Below are 24,680 nucleotides of genomic sequence, written 5' to 3'. Positions count from 1 at the left end.
GATCACGGGAAAGAAGGGGTAATGGTCCCCACCCTTGCGCCATACAACTCAGTCACTGACACCCCTGAGTCTGTCCAGACCTGCACACCCAGGCCAGGACAGCTGCCTCCTCAGCAGGGATAAGCTCCACAGGGTAGGGCTATAGGGAGTCCAGAGGCTACTGCTTCCCCCCCAGACTGATGCCACATGGAGGGAACTGCACCATCCAAGAAAGACGGCATCCGTGGTGTGGGAGCAGGACTCAGCACAGAGATCCTGGTGGCTGTCCCTTCAGCTCTCTCCTCAGAGCCACAGACTCCAGTCTCTCCTCACATGACTCTAGTTCACTCTGTCTTCCCTCTGCTGGAGCCCACTGAAAGTAGCTGAAAATGCAATTTTGTGTGTTGTCCCTTTAAGAGGGTACCTGGGTCTCTAGAAGACTCCTGTTCCTCCCTGGTGGACAGAATCCATGCTGATTTTCACAGCCATATGTTATGGGGGCTCCTTTTCCCAGCTCTGGTGCTCTGAGCTGGGGAGCTCGGCTTGGGGTTGAAACCCTGTGCTTCTCAGGGGGGCCCCCGCAGCTGAGATATCCCTCCAGGATCTCAGCCGCCACTCATGGGAGCAGGGACAGGCCTTTTCATGTTTCCGCCCTTCCTACCAGTCTCAATGTAGCTTCTTCCATAACCCCCTGGCTCTAAGACTTGTGTTCAGCTAGTCTTTGTTAAAAAAAAATACTTAGATAATATTCTCCAGGAACAAAAGGATATATTAAGCCTTCAGTTTGGTTATTTGGGTTGATTGGGTTGTGTTTTAGTTGTAATTCTAGTTCGGTCCTGGGTGGAGGTGAGTGTAACATCCACATACTCTACAGCCATCTTGGATGTTGAAGAAAGTTATATCTCATTCAGTGGGGAAGCATCATCTCTCCAATACTTGGTAGTTACCACCTCTTGCTTTTTAGACTGTCACTGAGAACAACATTCCACAGCTACAGACACTAATGAAAACACATCCTGTATCATTCAGCCAAGTAATAATATGTTAGGGCTAGAAGGTTCCTCACACTTGTTTCAAAGGATGTGGTTCTTCAGGATCACTTCAGATTTCAAGATTTATCCTGAAAAGGAGTCACTTCTGTTCCTTAATATATCCTTTTGTTCCTGGAGAATATTATCTAAGTATTTTTTTAAACAAAATGTGGAAGGCATAGGGATAATAACAAGCCAGAGTTTGACTCATCAGCCTTGGTGAGTATCATGAAATGAAAAATGCTGCAAATTAAATCTCATAAAATTACTGCACCTAGAACGCCAAGATTATGAAAGGAAGCATCTTTAAAAGTTTGGGTAGACTTCCTTAAGTGGAATCTTAAGCAATAATTAACAGGGAAATAGCACGTATTGGAATTTACTATATAAAGACCCCCCCTTGGTACTTATATACCCCATGCACACACTTCTACCTTCTATTTAAAATTTGGTACTTCCATACCCATGCATTTCTCTCTCAGAAATGATTTATACCTGAGAGTTTCCTTCCAACATTCTACACAAATAGGATTTTCTGTTAAATGTTAAGTACTTTTAATAAAACATCTGCCATCCTGTAGTCAAGCTAAAGTGACTTCTCTGTATTGAAGAGCACCTCCTCACGTATTTATGTACTCTCCCCAAATATAATGCATTTAAAAGATCAGAAATGCAGGAAAAGCAAAGTAGTTTCACTGCCCTGCAGCATGTGCTTTTATAACTGTGTTTAAGACTTATATAAAATTTTAAGGCTTCTGGGCATAAATCATACCTATTTTTTCCATTGAGAGATGCATGCGTTGAATCTTTCATTATTAAATGATGAACAGTTCAATATATACAACTAAAGGGTAGGTCGCCCTGGCTATTGTGGTACAGCTCTCCACTGGCAGGTTCCTTTCATTCCCTCTCAGATGTTCGTATTCCACAGATTGCTTTTTACTTTATGCAAATGTAAGTATTTACATTAGGAAATATCTGTAAAAAGCACATGTTGACCTAGAATACATAAAAAGACTTAGTTCTGGGTACTTATTATGAAGATAGTAACCCTACATTCAGTGGTTAAGCTTGACTATTTAGTCACTGAATAAATATTTACACCATCCCCCATACAGCACATGTGACATATTAAGGATAGAGATGAAAACAAGGGACAATTTCATCTAATTGCTTACACTCGTGGAATCAGTTAAAATTTCTCTATAATTTAAATGTGTTGATGATTATAATCATATATTGCAAGGTAATTATTGTTCATGGAACTGTGTTTTTATTATACACTGCCTCTTTGACAATAAAGACTTGAAGCAATTAATTTAAAAAATCCATCATGTTAAGAAGGGAGAAACAGTAAAGGGGTGAAAGAAAATTAAAACAAATATATCAAGATAGAAGTTTTAATGCAAGTACTCATATTGAACATAAAATGTAGAACAAACTTTTGGCAAAGTAGCTCTTACAGCTAAACAAGCAAAATTTCTTAGGTGGAATATTATGTACTAGGGGGTGTCATTTGAAAAAATATACACTGTCCTCAGTAATAATTTTACAACATAGAATAATATCAAAGATGTATGTACTGGAGGGGGGAAAACAATTCACTCTATGAAATCATTTTAAATGAGAATCAGTTTCATTTTAAGAGTAATAATTTCACATCATGTGTAATATGAATATAAAGATGATGAGATATGCTTGTGTACATGTTTATATTCCATAGAAGAATATTTTGAAATAAGTGCAACCATTTCTATTAGTACATTATACACGTAAGGGGGTAGAACCAAAGCCATGGAATCATTTGACAAATATCCCACAGTTAGTGAGTGATGGTTAAACGGATATACTTCTTTTGGATCCTTGGAATTAATATATATGAGGTACAGACATTACAGGCCTGTTTTGTGGACTGCAAATTTAGAATAATAAATAATGCTTATCTAATATAAATGAACTGAAAAATTTGGAAGTTACATTCAAACACTAGATTTTGTGAGTAATAAATAGGAGTGGATTATAGTCAGTCAAACATATGAAGCTATGACATACTCTAAAATATATATTATCTAGCTATTTTAGTTTATGAATACCTATTTTTTAAATTTTATTTATTTATTAAAGATTTTATTTTTAGAGAGAGGGAGAAAAATATCAGTGTGTAGTTGCCTCTCACATGGGCCCCACTGGAGACCTGGCCCGCAACCCAGACACATGCCCTGCCTGGGAATTGAATGGGTGACACTTTGGTTCACAGCCCATGCTCAATCCACTGAGCTACACCAGCCAGGGCTTCAGTTTCTGAATACTTAAAGGACACATAAAATACCAGTTTTATTTTTTTAATTTTTATTTTATTGATTATGCCATTACAGTTGTTCTATTCCCCCCTTCATTCCCCTCCACCCTGCACCCCCACCCCCACCATTCCCCCCTTTAGTTTATGACCATGTGTCTCAAGTTCTTTGGATTTTATATTTCTCATACTATTCTTGCCCTCCCCTATCTATTTTCTACCTACCATCTATGCTACTTATTTTCTGTACCTTCTCCCCCCTTCTCCTGCTCCCACTCCCCTGTTGCTAACCCTCCATGAGATCTTCATTTCTATGGTTCTGCTCCTGATCTAGCTGTCCTTTTAATTTGCTTTTGTTTTAGGTGTGGTTGTTAATAACTGTGAGTTTGCTGTCCTTTCACTGTTCATCTTTTTTATCTTCTTTTTCTTAGGTAAGTCCCTTTAACATTTCATATAATAAATGCTTGGTGATGATGAACTCCTTGAATTTGATCTTATCTGAGAAGCACTTTATCTGCCCTTCCATTCTAAATGAAAGTTTTGCTGGATAGAGCAATCTTGGATGTAGGTCTTTGGATTTCATGACTTGGAATACTTCTTTCAAGCCCCTTCTTGCCTGTAAGGTCTCTTTTGAGAAATCTGCTGACAGTCTGATGGGAACTCCTTTGTAGGTGACTGTCTCCTTATCTCTTGCTGCTTCTAGGATTCTCTCCTTCATTTTAATCTTGGCTAATATAATGATGATGTGCCTTGGTGTGTTCCTTCTTGGGTCCAACTTCTTTGGGACTCTCTGAGCTTCCTGGATTTCCTGGAAGTCTATTTCCTTTGCCAGATTGGGGAAATTCTTCTTAATTATTTGTTCAAATAAGTTTTCCACTGGTGGCTGTTCTTTTCCCCCTTCTGGTACCCCCATAATTCGGATGTTGGAGCATTAAAGATGTCCTGGAGATTCCTAAGTCTCTCCTCATTTTTTTGAATTCTTGTTTCTTCATATTTTCCCATTGGGCCATTATTTTCTTCCTTCTGGTTCACTCCCTTGATTTGAGTCCCAGTTTCCTTTTCATCACTATTGGTTTCCTGTGCAATTCCCTTCATTTCAATTAGTTTAGCCTTCATATGTTCCTCTAATATGTGACTAAAATCAACCAGTTCTGTGAGCATCCTGATGACCAGTGTTTTGAACTGTGCATCTGAAAGTTTTGCTATTTCTTCATCGCCTAGAGTTATGGGCTCTGGGGCTTTGAGATCTTCTTGAGCCATTTTTGGTCTGTTCGCACCCGTTAAGTATGAGGAGTGGAGCCTTAGGGGCAGGTCGGGGCCTCCAGGGCGGGGTCGCTGGGTTGTGATGCTGTATGTGGGGGCGGGGTCAGAACTGGGAAGTGGCGGCCCTCTCAGCTGCCTCTCGTCGCTGGGACTGCTCAGTCCTCTCTCACTGCCCACTCCCTCGCCAGTCTATCTGCGCAGGAATGCGCCACCACAGTCAACCCACCACCCTTCGCCCTCGCCAGATCCACAGGTCGTTCACTGGGTCTGCCCTTTGCAACCCCATGCCTGGTATCTGCCCGCCTGAGAACGTCTGACCGAGTTTTCCTGTGCAACCCTGCTCCGCCAGCTGCTGGTTTTGCCCTTCTTACCGGTCAGGCTGAAGCATTCGTTGTTATCAGACTTCCAAAAAGTTCAATTTTCTGTGTTATGACTGTGTTTTCTGTTACTAATATTTTGTTGTCTCTAAACTTGGTTGCGTGAGAAAGCACGGTGTCTCCACTTATGTCTCCACCTATGCCTCCATCTTGGGGGAAGTCAAAAATACTAGTTTTAAAGAACACTGTAGAATCCTCTTCATCTAGGATTATATGTCAGGAAGAGTGAACACTATATCATTTTTGAGATCAGTGACATTTGACAACCATTTAATATAATTCAGTGACAATTTTCAATGATGAGATTAAGTAAATATTTAAATATAGCTGACATTTGAATTTTCACCCTAGGCTTTTTCAATAGTCACTTTGGCTTTGTATGTTAATGATGTATAACAATGACCTTATTTGCTTGGTGCAATCTCATGTCATACATTGAAATTATTTGCTAAAAAGACTCACCACGGACCTGGCTGGTGTAGCTCAGTGGATTGAGCACAGGCCTGTGAACCAGACAATCGCGGTTCAATTCCCAGTCAGGGCACATTCCTGGGTTGCAGGCCAGTTCCCTGCAGGCCAATTCCCAGCAGGGGACACACGAAAGGCAACCATACATTGATGTTTCTCTCCCTCTCTCCTTCCCTTTCCCTCTAAAAGATAAGTAAATAAAATCTTTAAAAAAAAAAACTTGCCACTTGTCATAGACAATTGATGAGTGTTGTACTAAACACAACTAAGAGATCTACAACTCTTTCACCTCATAGTAAATCATGGCAAATCAGTAAAGTCTTGGTATGTGCCCAGAACGGATGTTGACACTACATTTTTTTCTTTTTTATTATATGATCTTTATTATATATATATTTTTTTATCCCATTACCATTTAATTCCTTTATACTCCCATCCTCCCAGCAATCACCACACGGTTGTCCACATCCATGAGTCCTTTTCTTTACACTACATTTTGGGTAAGAACCTTTAAAATAATGGTTGAATGCATTCCGTGACTTCAAAAAGGGAATGAGTTCAGGTGATGGAGACACAATAGAGTATAAAGATGTATACCAGAAACTTACGCAATGTTACTACTAGCCAATCTCCAATAAATTTAGTTTTAAAAAGGTGTTGAGATTCATAAAGTATAGAGATGAAAATCTGGGGATGGAAAAAAGAGGAAATAAACTGGGATCGACTAATGAATAGAAGGTGGGCATATAGAGGGCAGTTTAACACACCACCGACAGGTAACCGCCCCCGCCCACCAGTTTTCTAACAGCCACATTCCTTTACCAGGGAAAAACCTCAATCGTTATTCAACTATACCTAAAATGATTAGACATGCAAATGTCTGATTGGAGAAGCGCATCAACTGGAACTTAGTTATAGCTAAGGGGGAAAATCTATCAATGAACAAGTTCAAATGAGCCAGTAAAGATCTCTTTTCATTTGAGAGAAGATGGAGGTAAAGGCTGGCAGAGTGAATTCAGAATGCCTGGTGCAGGGGGACTACTCACAAACAAGAGTGGAAAAGGGGAAGGAAAGAAAGAATGGCAGTATGCGATGTTTCCGTATTCTCTGCAATTTGCTCTACAAACTTCAACCAGTCACAAGTAAATGGAAGCTGCGGATACTGGAAGCTGCAGATAAATGGAAGATTGGGGCCCAGGGCAGGCCACCCTAAGATATCCCACAATGGTGTATTGACTATTTTGAATTGTTAAAGATCCTTAAGAAACTGCCCATGTGGGAAAAAAAATAAACATAAAACAAATAAACAAAAAACAAACTAGTGTCTCTGTTCCCCTGAAGCAGGAGATAAATCTCCCCTGTGAAAGATGCCCTCCCTGCTTCTGAGAGCCAGGCGATCACATAATCACAATAGATAAAAGAATCTAGAGTGGGAAGCTTGTATTACCAAGGCTTGTAGCTCACCACTCAAGCCCAGACTTTGTTTAGATTCTGCACTAATGAACACCCAAACCTGGCTTAGATTCCTTTATAATGAGCACTAATTTTCTCTGCCCTGCCAACTTCTTGCATATTTATTTTCTTTCATGGTTTTTGTTTTGTTTCATTTTTATCTAAAAAGCATAAAAAGATGCAAGGGGCCTGGTTCAATCATCTCTTTGAGCCTCATTTTAGGGTCAGAGTGGCATATTATGATTCTTCCCTGCACACATACTAACTTTTTTTGTTTCCTGTCTCAGCAAATATTGTAATCAAGGTATCGCTGCACTTAAAAGTACTTTCTTCTCAATAATCTGTTTCCAAAACTTAATTATTGATAGCAGGGGTAACTTCATGCTAAAACAGCCCCCAGGGAGAATGCAAATCAGAACAGAAATGCGATGTCAGCTCGACAGAGCTGAGCTGTCAGTGGCCTTTGAGTGAGGACCACAAGTCAGAAGTCAGGACAGAGCAAAAAAGGAAAGTGAGACACAGGCTCAAACTAGGTTGTTAGTTGAGAACCAGGGAATGTGTTGCAGAAGCGTAGGTCAAGGGAGAGGAGACCCGTGGAAGGAAGGAGAAGCGAAAATGAACTTGATCTACGAAGATGTTTAGAGTACTACAAAATATACTCTCAGAAGGAAGCTTCTAAGACCCTTTAACAGCAGGGGGTGGTAATTAAAAAAATTTGGCTTGTGACAACATGGACAAAAACTAGGGGGAGGTGGATATGGGAGGGAGGGGGAAGGCTGGGTGGGTGGGCTGGGATGGGAGTAAAAGACAGAAAATTGTACTTGAACAATTAAAAAATTAAATAAAAAATAATATCAGGGTTGAGCAACACACCCTTCGTATGTTCACTTTGAAAAGTTAAAAAAATAAAATGAAGAAAAGCGAGAAAACATTGGCTTGTGGATAGATTCGTAGACTTGGGGGGCTCCTCATGGTTTTCTATTAGCAAGGATGCACTTTTTTGAAAGTTTGAATGGACTCAGAGGCCCTTGTGGAAGCTTTGTTTTGTTATGTTTTATGAATTTTTAAATTGTCTTGGTTGCTGATTAAGATACTCTACATTCTGTTGTGTTCATTCTTGTAACTTGTTGTTTGAAATAGAATATAATGCAACTGAACTGATTTTTTATAATCAACATATAGTTCAGTGTAGATTCCATTTTTGGTTTCTATGTCTCTTCTACTTAGGTTTAATATTTTCTCTCTGTGTTTAAATTGCACGTGTTTGCTCTTCTCTTATTTTTTCATTACACCTATGAGATTAGTCTATTTTATTATTTTATTACAAATAACTAGCCCTTAAATGTATCTAGTGTTTCTTTATTCTGACTCATTTATTTCTTCATTTATCTTTTAATTCCAACTTTCCTTAAAGCAGTTTTTCTTTTTGCAACATTTATGGTTGAAAGCTGGAATTAATTTATCCTTTTTTAAAGTGAAGATAAAAAGCAAAGACAAATTGAACCTTCAGGGCAAACCTGGACCATTTCTCCTAGGTTTCCCCATGGAATGGTTTTTCCTATGCAAAGGTCGCTCCATACTCTTGATTTCTTATACAACATTCTAAATTAATCAAGTTGAATTTCTAAAAGTGTTATTACTTTATAGCATGATATTATTTTTATCAAAGAGTATGCACTTTAAAACTTCTTGTTGCGCATTTAATGACATTTTTGTGGCATCCTAATACCTGTCTTTTATTTGTACATAATGGCAGGAACATTTTTTTATATATTTATTTTCTCCTACACCTTTAATAAATTTGTGTAGCTGGGCAGAAATGAGAAATGACTGTCTTAGTCTGTCTTCCTTTTCTGGCTCCGGTGTCCCCCAGGAACATGGGGAGGAATGTCATGTGAGTTGGTAGCAAAATTAGCCAGGAACCACCTCGCTTCCTTGTCAACAAATGGAAGTGGTGCTGTGGCCTCAAAAGTGAATGGCTTCCCGGTACACCCAGCAACGATGGGCTGCAGCCAACATTGGGGCTCTCAGGATAGATATTTCCGAGTCCCCATTTGACCAGAAAATAAACACAGATACCTACAGTGCTAGTTACTCTATGTTTGCTCCCCGTCCCTGATTCTTCAGCCCTGCTTTGTATGACATCACCCACTAGTATGAGATGACTCCATCACCTGGGATCTCTTACCCTCTAGTTTTGGTTGCATTCAACCAATGCCGAGCATTGGCAGAACAATAGATGAATGTATACAGTCTTCTCCTAACTCCCCCAGCAGGCCATGGTTTGGAAGTAACTGCGGTTTTTTAGATACCTATGCTCCCAGTTGCTGTCCAGCGGTCCCTCTCGCAAGGTTAGTGCTTTTGTTAGTTTAAGACAGCAGCTCTCTTTTCTTTTGTCTCTTTAGGTTGAACAGTAGGGAAGGCTATTAATTCATGCTAGCTTCTGGGGGCTTCACCATTAGCGGTTAGTTCTTTTAATCCTGCCCACATTTCTGCATAGATTCCTTTCATTACCATCTCTTCAACTTCATCTTTGCATAAACCACCTATTTCATACCAGGACTGTTAATGATACACTTGGCTTAAGGAGATGACTTGGGCTTGGATGGTGACTATATCAGTGGATACTTCAAATGGACTAGAGATGAAAGATTTTTTTTTTACCCTAATTGAAAGGCATCACTTGGGTCTGCTGATTTATGGTCATTCCCTAGGGATAGAAAATAAATAGTGTTTCCACTAATGACAAAGTTAGACTTTTCTGAATGCCTGTTTGGGAGCTCACATTTGGATTTGGTTCATGTAACTTGAATTATAAACTATTACTTTTCTTGACAAACCACCTTTATGGGGGAGAAGGTTTATACATAATGCACACTCATTTTATAGAATCATCTGTGCTTTGGAGTGTCAATAAGTAGAAAATTGCTCCTAAATCTATGGTTTATTTCTGCTATTCACGTTCTCAATTTTCTGCTGCTAAATATGTTGTCATCTGACAATAGTGAATTAAAGGCTCTGAATAAAAATGCATTTCTATCCGTTTTTGCTGGTGGTTTTCGTAGTATTTCCATTAGGCAGTAAGTTGTATTACATTTTAGTTATTGATTAGCACTCTCACAGATAAAAATGGTATGCTTTTTAAACGCATGAGTTTTTCTTGTACATATTTCTGGCTCTGATTTTTAAATGAATTAATTTTATTACCCATCTAATTTATAATGTCTTTAACTTTTACTCATTGTAATTTCATTCAGAACTAAGTTCAAATCCTAACCATGGCCCCCCACGATTTTGCCCTTCCCAGCCCCACATTGCTACCTCTCCGATCTCCCTCCCTACTATCCTTTTTCGACATTCGGTCCTACCCACCTACTGAGTCCTACTTCCAAGTGTTTTTATCTTCTGAAGCTCTTTCTATCCTTCTGCCCGCACCATTTTTCTATAGAGAATCCCATGGCCAATTCCCTCAGTTCCTTCTAGTCTCTACAACTTACCCAAGAGGTATTCCCACACCTCCTATTCTGTTCTTTCTTCATTCTATTAGATAATGCTGCATATATTATATACATTTAATGTCCCCTGGTATGTGACTGTAAACTCCAGGCCAACAAGGTTTGTGTTTGTTCTGACCACTGATGGTGGTGTTTCTAGGATATAATCTGACACATAAGTGTCCGCACAGCAAATAATGTACTGAATGCAAATACACTAACATTATTCTGCCTAATGTATAGTTCAAAAAATCTCCAATCAATGCCTCCTACAGTTCACTTGAGCTTGAGAATTTGTGATAATTTAAAAGGAAATTTGAAATAGTCCTATCTGCTATTTAATTAATATGCTGATTTATTCATACGCGGCCCCAGGCTCATTTATCTGATATAGAGCACCCACTCATCCTTCGGAAAAAAACAAGTCCTGCTCTTAAACAATCTCTTTGATTTAATTGCATGTTTATTCTTTATGGTAATCATCAGAGACTAATAAGCATGTTCCTTTGAATAGCTTCCATTTCTTTTGTACTTTCTTTTATTACAAAATAATGGAGAAGAATAAAATGATAAATGCACCTTTGAACATTTGTATGCTATAGCTTTTGGCCTGGGGCTAATCCAGGTAAAGGTCATGTCACTCTCAGTTTTGGCTGCCAATTGACAGTGTTTTACTTGAGGTTCTAACCTTTAACATAGAGAACTCGGTTGTATGTCTTTCCCTATTAAGTCCCTGGTTCAAATGGCAGCACCGTGGAAATCGCTTTTCAAGGGCTCCTTCCCCAATTGAAAGCCTCATTTGGGGAAGTCTTTGCCTGCTAAAACAACGGAAGGCTCTCAAGCTTTTCTATTTTCAGCAGAAAAGGTGACCTTCTGAGAAAAGGTCCATAAATTACATTCATCACATCCTAATTTTATACATTTGATCATCACATTTCATTAAACAATTTCATGTGAAAATAGAGAGTTTACGGTCACGTTGGTAAATCAGCCAGCATTTGACATTTAGTTTTCTCTTTTTTAAACTGCTTTTTGTAAAATAAAGTATAACATACGGAAAAGAGCTTGATAAATTCATCAAAGCAAATAACCCATTTAACAACCGCCAGGTCGAAATGTGGAATATTTCCAATAGCCCAGGAGACTCACTGGTGTATTTTACCACTTCACTCCTTCAAAAATGTAACCACCCCTTCTGATTTTTAAACCTATGGAACCATTTTGCCTGTGTTGAAACTTAATGAAAAGAAATCAAAGTGGGAGTAGTTTTGTGTCTCACTTCTTTTGTTCAAATCTCTTTAGGGCAATTGATCTTTCTTGTGTATTGTGTATAGCTATCATTTGTTCATTTCCATTGCTTTCTAATATCCTATCATGTGAATATACCAGAGTCATTTCTGGTTCAGGCGATTCCAAATGAACCTGGTATGAATATTCTCATAGACAGATAGACAGACTTGACAAAAATAGAAAAATTTTTTTTCTTAGTTACAATATATGGCAGAGAATAGAACTGTTGGGTTATAAGAATTGTGCACTTTCACGTTTAGTACGTCATGCCAGCCTATTTTCAATGGTTGTCTGAATTACGGTCCCACCAGTTAGTCGTGGGAGTTCAAGAGACCCCATGTCTTCACTTATTAGCCTTTCTAATTTCAGCCATTTTTGTGAGCTGGTGTTGGTATCTCATTGCAGTTTTAATTGAAATGCCCTCAATTGCTACTGAGGTTGAACACATTTTTATAATATTCTTTTTTTAAGATTTTATTTATTTTTCTTTAGAGGAGAAGGGAAGGAGAGAGGGAGAGAAATAATGTATGATTGCCTCTTTTGCATCCCCTACTCAGGACCTGGCCTGCAAACCAGGCATGTGCCCTGACTGGGAATTGAACCATGATCCTCTGGTTCGCAGGCCTGCACTCAATCCACTGAGCTACACCAGCCAGGGCCATTTTTATAATATTCTTGAACTTTGGAATATCTTCTTTTTCAGAGTTCCTGTTCAAGATTTTTTTGCCAATTTTTTTCTATGGGATTTTTTCTCATTCTCTAAAACTTAAAGTTGAGAAAATATATATAAGGGAAAATCATTGGAGAGAGCTGAAATATTCAGTGTTGTACAGGTATTATTGTTTTCCTAAATTGATCTACAGATTTAACTCAGTGTTGATCATATTCCAAACAGGATTTATGTGGCAATTGTATTTTTTAAGATTTTATTTATTTACTTTAGATCAGGGGTGTCAAACTCATTTTCCCTGGGGGCCACATCAGCCTTGAAGTTGCCTTCAAAGGCCTGAATGTAACTTTAGGACTGTACACATGTAACTACTCCTTAACTAGGGGCCAGGAGCTCGGTGCTGCCACCAGGTAGAAACAAGGTGGAGGGCTGGGTTTGGCCCGTGGGCCTTGTGTTTGCCATCTGTGCTTTAGATAGAGGGGGAGGGAAGGAGAAAGGGACAGAAACATGAATATGCGACAGATTGGATCAGTTGCTTCTCATATGCCTCCAACTGGGAGTAGGACTATGTGTTTGGGGGGGGTTTTAAATGGAGCAGGATTTCATGACAGAAATCTGCCACTTATTCTAAACCTGCATGACCTTTAAATAAATAACCCCTTTCTTTTTTCACCAAACTCTTGCATCCGGATTCACGCTCTTGATGGAGGGCCATCGGACCCCACAGCTGTCCCAGAAAAGCACAGGTGGGGTTCTGTCTCAAAATCTGAAGAAACAAAACCTCCTTTAATCTCCACAATTATTTAGGTATGATTGTTCGGTTCTCATTCATACCACACACAAACTTACATCTAGACTAAATCAACCATAGGCATAAAAAACCAATTTGTAGTTCTTTACGATGAGTTGAAAACAATGATTTTTCTGTGTAACGTTCATCCTTGGATGTGGCATTTAATGTTGGCTGAATTCAAACAAAGTGTATCATCATAATGTTTGAAAATGATAATTCAGCCTAGTGAAAGCCATTTGCTGCAGAGAATACCGCTAAAAGGAGCTGAGTTCACCACAGAATACATTCTGTCCGCCAACTATAACTCCATTGAGTAAAATCAGAAAAGGACACGGAGTTGCCTATAAGGCCTGAATCATGCATTCCCCTGCTCTCTGTGCCTGCAAGCATTCGTCTCCAGCATTACATTAGCCACAAGCAGAAAAGCACACGAATGAGAACAACGCTCTGATTTGCGAGAAAACTTGAGATGCTTTCTCTGCATTTGGGGGAACAGCCCTCACTCAAGTATTCAGCCTGCTGTCTCACGGTATCCAGACTCTGTCCAGGTCTCCACTTACATTATTTTTCTGCAAGACCTGCAGGGCCTTGTTGACATTATTCAGGGCATGAACTCTTGTGGATCCTTTTTCTTTTGGCTGAAAACAAAATGAAACAATATTTACTGCCTGGATGAGAAACCACAACCTACTAGCAATGGAATGGTTTATACAGTTCACTTCTAATTTGAATATTTTGAACAAACACAGGCTATGAGACATTCATATAATGAATTTAAGTGCTTTGGGCTCATTGTACTTCTCATAGGACCTTTTGGCACAAATTGACCACTCCTTAAGAAAAATGATAGCATTATTTTTTCTTCACAAAAGCTGTTTTGGTTTCAATCTGTCTTCCATTCTACAGCCCATTGGGGAATTTCTGCATGGCCACCATAGAAACATCAGCGTGTGTAAGGACATTGCTAGTAAAAGAAATGAGTGAGTTGTTAATTGCTACACTTTTTAAGGAAGTTTAAAAGAGAGTTGGGCCTAGCACAATTATATAATGTGATATAATGTTAAAGAAAACCATTTCTGTGACTCTAATCTTAAATCTCTTAGTCACTGAAGCTCAAATGCCAATCACCTTTGGTTTTCCTCACCCTTACTTTCAATCCCATAAGTCATATCTTGTCCTGTAATTTCTAAACTAACATTTGCATCACTTATCACAACATATGGATTAACTCATTTATTCAGTTGTAGAGTTTTAGAAATTCTACTCTTATGATGCCTGCTGTATTGCCTCCTAAGAGGAGATCTACCCTCTTACTGAATTTTTAAGTGCACAACACAGTATTGTCTTGAATAACTCTAGAACTGACTCATCTTGCGTAACTGAAACTTTATACCTGTTAAACAGCAACTCTCCATTTTCCACATCTCATGTTAAATGTTCTTGTCACAATAAAGAAGAAATTAAACTTAAAAGTTCATCATGCATAAAAGCCTTTATAGAATAGTTTCAACAACAAAGAGCAAATATGGAACGCGAATATCTACTGATTGATGGGAATTGTGTCACTGGAAATTTTTGCCCTCTTGTTCTCCGTCTGCTAGACTATAGCAAAATGAGAATGATACTGTGAGATTGTTTGCTTCCTAAATAGGTCCTGGGTAGCTAGTGAATTCCATCATTGGCAAATTAATAAATTCTACCAGATCTCATCCAATTATTCTGAGTTTGCAGTCTGAAGTCCTCCTAAAGCTAATGTGAACTTTCTTATAAATATAAAGGAGCTGGTACGTACCAGCTTCTGCTCTGTCAGGCCTTCGAGAAGGTCTAGGAGGCGTCTCCCATCCTGCAGGTCAGTGAAGAGGTTCTCTATGTGCTGCTTCCCAAACTGAAATGTGAAATATAACCAATTAAGCAAAACACGCTTCCAGTGACCCGTTTCCACGATTCTGCCTCTGAAGATTTAAAACTATATTTAAGAGAATTTCACATCTCTAATTCTCTTTTTTAAAGATTTTATTTATTTATTTTTAGAGAGGAAGGGAAGGAGAGACATATCAATGTATGGTTGCCTCGGTGAGTCCCCTGCTGGGAACTGGCCTGCAACCCAGGCACGTACCCTGACTGAGAACCGAACCGTGATCATGTGGTTTGCAGGCCTGTGCTCAATCCACTGAGCTACACCAGCCAGGCCTACATCTCGAATTCTTGATCAGCCAAGGGTGACAGATGAGAAGGGAACCTCCAAGTAAACAAACAAAACACAATAGATCTTCATCATGTCATCTATTTAAAAAATTTTTCATAACGAGTTGGAGATCTGTAGCTTAATTAATCTAATGAACTCAATTTTAATGCTGATTCTATGAAGGAGGGAAAAATTATAAATATTTGGCAGAGCCTTGACTGATGTGGTTCAGTGGACTGGGTGTCTTCCCACAAACTGAAAGGTTGTAGGTTTGACTCCTAGTCAGGGCACATGCTTGGGGCGTGGGTTGTGTACTGGGGGTCCCGAGGTTGGGGCATGCAGGAGGCAGATGACCGGTGTTTCTCCCACACATTGATGTTTCTCTTCTTCTCTTTCTCCCTCACTTCCCATCTCTCCAAGAATAAATAAAATATTTATTTAAAAAAAGAAAAATATAAATAATACATCAGGAAGTTGGGCATTGGGAGAGAAGGAACTACCCAAGGAAACAAAGGCTGCATACAATGCCCTTTGTAGGTGCATTAAGTTTAACCATTTTATGTACTTACAAATCTAATCATGGAGGGTTTACCATCCTTCACCCATAAAATAAGCTTTCTTTATATACACATTCACATGCTGACTCAGAATGACCCATTATCACACTGGAACAGCTCAACTTGTAGAACGATCTGATTTAAATTGAGTTGAAACAGTCTGGTGAAAGTTTTTTATCTATTTTCTTTTTCAGTTCTTTACTTCAGAATTATATAAGGAAAAATAATAGACATTAATGACATCTAACATTTTTGGAGTAACTACTGGCGACAAACACTCCACTAAAAGAATGGATCTTATCTTATCATCTTTGTGACATTTTTTAAAAGATTATATATATATTTATTTTTAGAGAGGGGAAGGGAGGGAGAAAGAGAGGGAGAGAAACATCAATGTGTGGTTGCCTCTCACATACCCCCTATTGGGGACCTGGCCTGCAACCCAGGCATGTGCCCTGACTGGGGATCAAACTGTCCACCCTTTCATTTATAGCCAGGTGCTCAATCCACTGAGCCACACCATCCAGGTCATCTTTGTGACATTTTTCTGAGGTTGGCATTACTTGACTCATCTTGCAAATAAGACAATGAGGTTAAACATGGAGCCCTTTGTCACCAAAGCAGAAGGTGCTAAAGCCAAGGTTTGGGCCCAGATCTGTCTAACTCCTGGGGGCCTTGTTCTTTCTACTTTATCTTGCTGCTTCTTTTGCTTTTTCTCCTTCCATCTGATTATCTTTCTAATATTTTACTTCTTCTGCTGCACCCCCAAATATTTTCTTTTTCTGGTTTACAGCCTGCAATCCCGTTATATGAAATTATTCACAACTCTTTCATCACGCAAGTTATCTAGAAAGTCGTAATTTATTAGTGACAGATATTTATCAAGTACCAATAACCCGGAGCCAGGTGCTGGAGCACACGCCAGTAAATCAGACAGACACGACCCAAGGCCTTACGGAAATTCAAGCCAGCAGGGAAAACAAATAATCCTAAAGGTAATAGAACACAGAAGCAGTAAAAGCGACCCAAGAGCACACAACTATGGGAACTCCCATAGTCTGCGGATCAGGAAATGCAGTCTGCAAATGTCAGACTATGGGTCTAACATTAGCCTTTGGGTGATTGGGCTCTTCTTATCCACTCCTTTGATTGCATGTAAGTATTGGTCAAGAAAATCAAGACAAGCCCTGGTATCCAGGCAAAAGATATTCCTGAAGCTTCCAAGACTAAAGATCTAGGATTCGGGCTGTCACTACAGCCAGGCAGCCATGACAGTGACAAGTTGGGTCATTGCCTAGGTGTTGGGAACTTCACGGGAACACGGACTCCTGCAAAAGTTCACCAGGCCCTCTAGGTCCAGTTTTGAGAATTGAGCTATATATATGTTTTGACAAAGATAACTCCAAGGTATTCTGTTGGATTTCTACTGAAGCAGTTCTGCTTAAAACTCCATGGCAAATAGAAAACAACAGAAAACACCAGCACACCTGAGTTTTGTTTTTTTTTTAAACCACTTTTACTATCCATAATGGACAGGTAAATCTGAAAACAAAAGTATCATTTTCATGAGATTTTAATGGAAGATTTTTACTACTAAGTAAATAAAATGAAGGTATGCTTTTATATTGATTCTGTCAAGAACCTCAGCTATAACCTGGAGTAACTTGGTATTTGGAGAGTAATATTACAGTTTTACTTTCAAAGTGGTTGAAGTCCTGCAATGCCTCGAAAATGCTGTTTTGTTTAGTTTTGTTTTCCAGGAGCAAAATTGTACACATGCATTTGATGAGTGTGTGGCTTCTACACTTATCCACAGAAGGAATACTGCACATTGAAATGTGTCGTTTTGAAGGAAATAAAATATAGGTAGCTGACATACATATGTGTCCTTATTAAAAATATAAGTCTACATAGATAGATAGATAATAAAATCTGTCAAACGAGAAAGGATGTAGGTGGCAAAATGTTCATTCAAGAAGAAAGGCAGAGACGAGGAAAGAGATAAATCTCAGGCACAAAATAAAGCACAACCCTCTAGCATCCAAGACACAAGGACTTGAAAGCTTATGCTTTTGGGCAAGGGGTCTAGACAAAGATCAGCAAGGCAAACAGGATCTTGCTTTCATTCAAACTTATACACTCAGACGAGGGTATTTTTTAATTCTTGGTTTGAAGCTGGAATAAACAAAGTGGAGATGGAGTGAAGGACTGTTGGCCAATCAGAGGCCTCTAGCAACATCTACTTGGGCCGCCTAACAGGCAGTGAGGTCACAGAGAAAAATACACTTCCTAGGATCACAGGTACCTTTCAAAACTCACAGAACCAATGTTATATTAAAGTATCACAACAGAAATCCAATGTCTGCTTGTTGTACCCACCAGAGTTTCTAATAGAATGCTTCTCAGAAGATTCCACCCAAGCACCCTTCCAGCAGATGAGATTGAATGAATTTACCCTGGACTCTGGCAGTACAAATTATACAGGGACTACAGGTCCCAAAATTCTATGAAAGCATATGTTTTATGTTAAGAATGCATGGAGATTTTGCCTTCTTCTCTTAATGCACATTTGTTTTGATTTAAATGTAATGCCAAGCACTTTTGAATAAAATTTCCCCTCCTGTGATCTAATTGAAATCAAAGTGATGCTCAATGATCTGTACAAAATGTAGCCTGTAACGTCATGGACCATCCAGTGCTCAGTCTTATTCTTCCTACAGAATGAGTATCCAGAGTATCCACTGAGTATCCAGTACAGAATGAGGGAAAGCAAACATCTCACTTCTCTTGGCTGGCTTTTCTGTCTTTTCCTAGACTCAACTCCTCCTTCCGCAGTGCTATAGTTATGATCAGGCAAAAGGAACACACATTTCACAGGCAAAAATAGCTGACTTTTGAACTCAAGTCTCCTGTCCGTTAGCTGCACGGTTTCAGGCAAGTGACTTAGCCTTTCCCAGGCGCAGTTTACGCTTAGGTGAAAATGGAGATTGAAATAATACCACTTCAGAGCACTTCTGCGAGGGTTAAATGAAACAGTATAGCTTTGCCGCACAGACTTGGCAAATAGCAGGCCCTCAAAGAAAATAGGATGGTTTTTATGTTTTATTCTTCTATTATTCTGGGCCGCCTTCTTCTTTGGCCAAAATCTAGCTGTCAATACAATTATAGTGCATTATTGAATCTGTTCGAAAGTGCGGGACTCACATTTGTCTTCTCTTTTCTCCTAGTTGGGTACCTCTGTAAGCGGGGAAGTCAGAGAGGGAACATGTCACCCCCATATTCCATTACTAATACTGAAAGTGCGGACGGCAAGGGAAACACTCAAGAGCTTCTAGTACTTTTTCTTTTTTTCTTGTTCTTTTGATTATTTTCAATTAAATCCTCTTTTGTTTTCTTCCCTTTTCATCTTCTACATCTACCGTGCTTTTTGTTGCAAGTTGACATTTTATGTCATGGAAACGGTAGTATTTCCTTAAAATTCCCTACCTTTAACAGCCTTCTTTTCAAGAGTAAGAAAATTATTTTGTAGAACATCCAAAACAGTAAACCCTCTTTGGGCCATAGAACCCTCTGGCACTCTTTCTTCAATCCTTTTCATAGCAAATATTTTCATTAAAAACTGAACTCAGGATCATAATCAGCAGTTTCCTGCATCCACTTCCATATTGTTTTCCTCCTTGTGAACCCAAATAACAAGATAAAAGGGGCATAAAATGAGATCATAATCCTCCCTGACCATTGTCAGTATGATATAAAGAAATACATAATTTCTTCATATCTTTAGACACAAGATGTTCAAAAAAGGCTCAGTTTGGTAAGTGGCACAAAGAGGAAAAAAATGAGAAAGGGACAGAACTGAATTTGTGAAAATATTTAAATAGCTTCTAACACTACAGAGTTACATCAATCTTTTCACCTGAATAGATAGAGATCAATGCAATGTTCTAATAGAAGGTAAAGAACATGGAAATAATTTAGCATAACCTTCTAGTTCCAGAAAGGTCAGCCTCTGGCCATCATTGTTGCTCAGAAAGTCAAGACATTCCTCCACGATTACAAATCTTTAGGTACTGGAAACACCAAAAAGGAGTACGAAATTGATTTGAAACTTATTGGTGAATCCTGCTGACCAACTCCCATAAAAATAATACAACCCACTGTAATATACAGAAGTAGTTTTCATAGATGGTTTTTTTAAAAGATTTTATTTATTTTTAGAGCAAGGGGAAAGGAGAGAGAAAGAGAGGGAGAGAAACATCAACATTTGGTTGCCTTTCACACGCCCCCTACTGGGGACCTGGCCTGCAACCCAGGCATGTGCCTTGGCTGGAAACCAGCGACCCTTTGGTTCACAGCCCACGCTCAATCCTCTGAGCAACACCAGCCAGGGCTCATAGATGCTTTTTTAAAGTATGGGTTGCACAACATATTCTACAAGAGATTATGTAGATATAAGATATATACAGAACATCACACATATCTCAGGTGTTCAAAGCATGGTAGATGTAGAAGATGAAAAGGAAAGAAAACAAAAGAGGATTTAACTTAAAATTATCAAAAGAACAGGACAACAGAAAAACGGAACACATTTATATTACCCACACCAGACAGGGAAACACAATATGAGTAGCATCCCGGGAGCTTTCTCATACCTCCTGCTGTGTGCTGCCCTTCAAAGATGACTACTATGCTGCCTTATCATTTGGTTTGCCTTGAAAGGATTCTCTAACAAATGGGACAATAGTGCTGGTTTAGTATTTCTTTTTAGGAAACTGATGACTGAAAAACATCAGGTTTGAGTAGAGAGAATTCGGAGGGGGGGGTTCCATTGATGCAATACATTTTACAAAACCGGGGGAAATGTTATAATGCAGTAAATAAGAATATTTTCTCTGTACCCAGAAGGAACTGGCTCAAATCCCAGCTCAGTTATTTCAGCTGTGCGATGTTGAACAAGTCACTTAACCTCTCTGTGCCTTAGATTTTTCTTTTACAAAAGGAAAATTTTCTATTACCTAACTTGTGGTCATGCTGAGATTTAAATACACTTAGAATAGAACTTTCTTTAAGATGCACTCAGTGTTAGGCATCATGAATTTATTCCAAATTTTTTACCCAAATAATCCATACTTTCCACAGTTCTCCTTGTAAATTTTGCTCCAGAATAACAGAGGGATTAACATCAAAGTACTAACATGGGCATTAAACTGATTAATAAGTATAAGGTGTCCCACGTTACCTGGCATAGAAAATGCTCCATAAACCCTAGTTACATTCTCTCCTTTCTGCTTCTTGTTCAAATTCATCACCTCGAGGTAGATAGAACTGTCTTCTTGGAGGGTCCCAGGGTCCTAGCAGGACTTGGGTAACTCGAGGAGAGTTTAATAAGGGATAATTTACAAAGGTGAAGGCATAGTATAAAGAAATCACCACAAGTGGTAAGAGAGGAATGCTGCTATCCCTCCTAGACTCATAGGAATGAGGAGAAAAAGCGTGATGACTGGTCCCTGAACAAAAAAAGAGCTGAGCGCATCAACAGAGAGGAGCTTTGGTATTGGGGGATGAACACAGTGGATACATGCTCTCCTCTTTCTTCCCTCCCTCCCTCCCTCAGATCTCTTGTAAATACTCCCAACTAGCCAAATGCAACTGAAAGCCAGAGGGCAAGAATTCTTCTGACCGCGTCCACAGAGATCAGCCTCTCAGGGAGGAGAAAGGCAGGGAGTGGACCCAGAGGGATAAACCAAAAACATTCAACACCCTAGGCAGGGAAACAGACTCTCTGTGATCCAAGGGACCAGGGTCACAGATGCCCATGTCAGGAAATGAATGAAGGCCCAAGAGTTCCTTTCCAAGCCTCCTCAATTACTGCTATCTCAGGCATAATGTCATTTCAAAGAGCCAAATGAATCATCAGGACACTTTCTCTTCCATAATAGGATATCAGAGTAGTAGAATGCTTCATGGGCTTCAACAGGTAAAAATGAACATATATTATTCTTTACTCCTTCGAATCAAATACTTTTAGAGACTTTTGTATACCAGGAACCGAACTAAAATCTGGCCTATAAAGATAATCAAGAGAAATCCAAGTTATCCCTTGGAGCTAAGAAGTACTCAAGAGCTAAGGAAGGTAACATAAAAGTTTTACAACTTCCGAGGATTAAAATGTTATTTGCCACTCACTCTTTCTAAAACACAATCACTGGGATCCAATGTGGATGCTATCCTATTAAGGACACGAGAAAAGATTCAACCAGATTGCACATTAGAAATTTCAACGGGAGCAACAACAATAGTTAATGGAATTCAAGTCATTATCTGTAAATGGGCTATTATAAACCCCAGAGTAAAGTGTGCTTAACCAAAAGTCAGCATGGTTTCCTGTCTGCTCAGGTCTATCTTTAACTTGCTCTGTAAGAAAATTGAATTCTTAACCCAGTCCTGAGTTTTCTCATCTGTAAATTAGATAGGTCAGTACAAATTCAATTACCAGGTAATCTGAAACAAATGCAACAAAACTGATGGCAAGTTATTTTCAATGTTGTGTTTCTAGGTATGACCTTGATACAACTCACAGTTACTTTAAAATATGTGTAAACCTTCAAACCATGACTGGAATGAATTCTCTCATATCACCTTTACTTACCCCCCCCATACATTTAAAATTCTGAAAATTAAGTTCAATTTTACTTAAATTCAATTCCCACATGGGAAGAAGATGTACGGTTGAGATATAGCCCAGGATGGAAATGGAGGTTGAGAATATTCTATCCCGATAGTGGCTTTTGTGACATAAAAAACACAGTATATGGTGTGTGAGACAAAGCACTTTGTTTCAAAGCATCTAAAAAATAGTCTGATTCTGCAAAGAGACAAAAAAATGATAGAGGAGTGCCAAAGATGAGCATTTACCCATGTGTTTCAGACCATAAAACACATGTAGGTTTTAGAGGAGGAAAATAGGAAAAAAAATTTGAAGCAAGAAACATGGTAGAAGATTTAACAACATAAATAACATAATATTTTCCAATGTAAATGTAAACAGAACTCAATAGCAGCATTAACAACCATTATTTTTCTCCCAAAATTTTTTTTTGGGGGGGTACGTCTTATAGTCAAAAATACAGTAGCTCCAGGCAAAATGCAGAGGAAGAAAGAACTATTCAGGCTAGTTCGGATCCAGTAGGAGGGGACCTTATAGCCCAAGGACATCTGAAGATGCCTTTAATGAACAAGTGTATATTTTATTTGCAAAATTAATATTCTCATAATTTCTCCATGATACTGCAGTGCAATTGTGTGTGGACAATTGTGTGACAATACACAGCCTCTTCTTAATTATCACCTACCCCTCCCCAGCAGGAGGTCACCCTTGGACTACTCATTATGTCTTATTCCAGAGGGGTCTGCTCATCGGCAGTGCCAAATCATGGGAGCAGGAACCACACAGAAAGGACAAAAGTCACATGGGAAAGAGTATTTAAATCAGAGTTTCTGTCCTCACTATACTGTATTTTCTTTTCGTAATTTGAAACATGTGAAACTTTTGATTCTGTTGCCAATTATGGTCAAATATTGGCAATTTCATATGATTCAACCTCATATCTTTTAGAAGCCATGAATAATTGAGCGTTTAGTTTATATCAGCTACAAATTCTGTGTACTGCACATGGCTTATTTTAATTAATCCTCACAATGAATGAAAATCATTCCCATTGTACTGATAATAAAACTGAGGCACAGAGCAGAGAACTTGACTAAGTTCACACAGCAAGTAAGTTATAGATATAAATCGAAATTTAAGCAGTGAATTTACAGACTTATTTTTTTTCCAGAGTTCTTCATTATCCTATAGTTTGCCACTCCTATTTGAGCTGGGCTTCTTTGACTGTAAGGCCATTCAGAGTCGGTGTTCAATAAGTTTTATTTCTGCATTTTCAAAATGTCTTTCAATACAATAAGGATGATTTCATGAATTTATTCTTTTTCTTTCCCCTTAGGCTTCTCAAGGTCAGCCATAGTTACATAGCCTACAAACAAAATTGCTTCTAATTTCAAGTTGAATTAGTAACCGAAGGATAATACCACAGTGAAAATTTTACATATACACATTAGGAAAACTGTTCAATGCCCTACATTTCTATGGGTATATCACTCTTTTTGGAGAGTCAATGAACTCGTTCAGGAATCTGCTATGCCAGGCAGTGAATTCCTCAATAAATCTACTAAATATTGCTTTACAGACCAAAACACATTTGTAAACTGCAGAACCCACTCTAAGATATATGGAAAATCTCACTTTTTAATGTAATTAAACTAAAACACAAAAGCAACACCTCATGCCAAAAACCTTGAAGTCTACAAATCAAAATATAACAAAGAGAATCCTTGAAGCTGGAGAGAATTAAAGGAGATAGCAGTAGACTTAAGGAAAAGTTTTACTCATGCATTATTTCTTGAGACATCCACTTAAATATGCCAGCTACTTATTGGAAAGTCTTCCACGTGAGATTCACATTAAAAACTATGGTACCTGGGGCCAAACAGGCCTGTATTTAACTGCAGTTCTAACTTCTCCCAACGGTGTGAACTTGGATAAACTATTTAGTAATTTGTTTATTTTCCTCACATGTCAAAGGAAGGGGTTAGTGACTTTATTCAACTAAATTTAATAGATATTATTCCAATGCTTTATATTGTGCTAGGCTTTGGGAATAATTAGGGAGATAAAAGATTGAAGAAAAAGATATTGCCATTGTTTTCACAGCTTTAGCTGTGAAAAGAGGTATGCATTTAAGCCAGTATAATTATACTGTTGTGTT

General features: G+C 38.7%; 1 protein-coding gene across 3 annotated transcripts in view; it reads right to left on the bottom strand.

The window, feature by feature from the left end:
* DMD (dystrophin) overlaps nt 1–24,680 on the bottom strand; it is a 1,990,869-nt gene that overhangs the window by 1,599,298 nt on the left and 366,891 nt on the right. For all 3 annotated transcript variants that reach the window (XM_053655812.1, XM_037127036.2, XM_053655810.1), the window contains exons 3-4: nt 14,906–14,998; nt 13,674–13,751 (exon numbers count right to left, since the gene is read on the bottom strand). In XM_053655812.1, the coding sequence (XP_053511787.1) occupies nt 13,674–13,751; nt 14,906–14,998 (171 nt within the window). The remainder of the gene's footprint in view (nt 1–13,673; nt 13,752–14,905; nt 14,999–24,680) is intronic.

This window comes from Artibeus jamaicensis, unplaced genomic scaffold (assembly GCF_021234435.1).
Source record: "Artibeus jamaicensis isolate MK-2021 breed Jamaican fruit bat unplaced genomic scaffold, CSHL_Jam_final scaffold_1283, whole genome shotgun sequence".
NCBI lineage: Eukaryota > Metazoa > Chordata > Mammalia > Chiroptera > Phyllostomidae > Artibeus > Artibeus jamaicensis.
The sequence above is the reverse complement of the archived record's forward strand: the minus strand, read 5'-3'. Positions and strand labels throughout refer to the sequence as shown.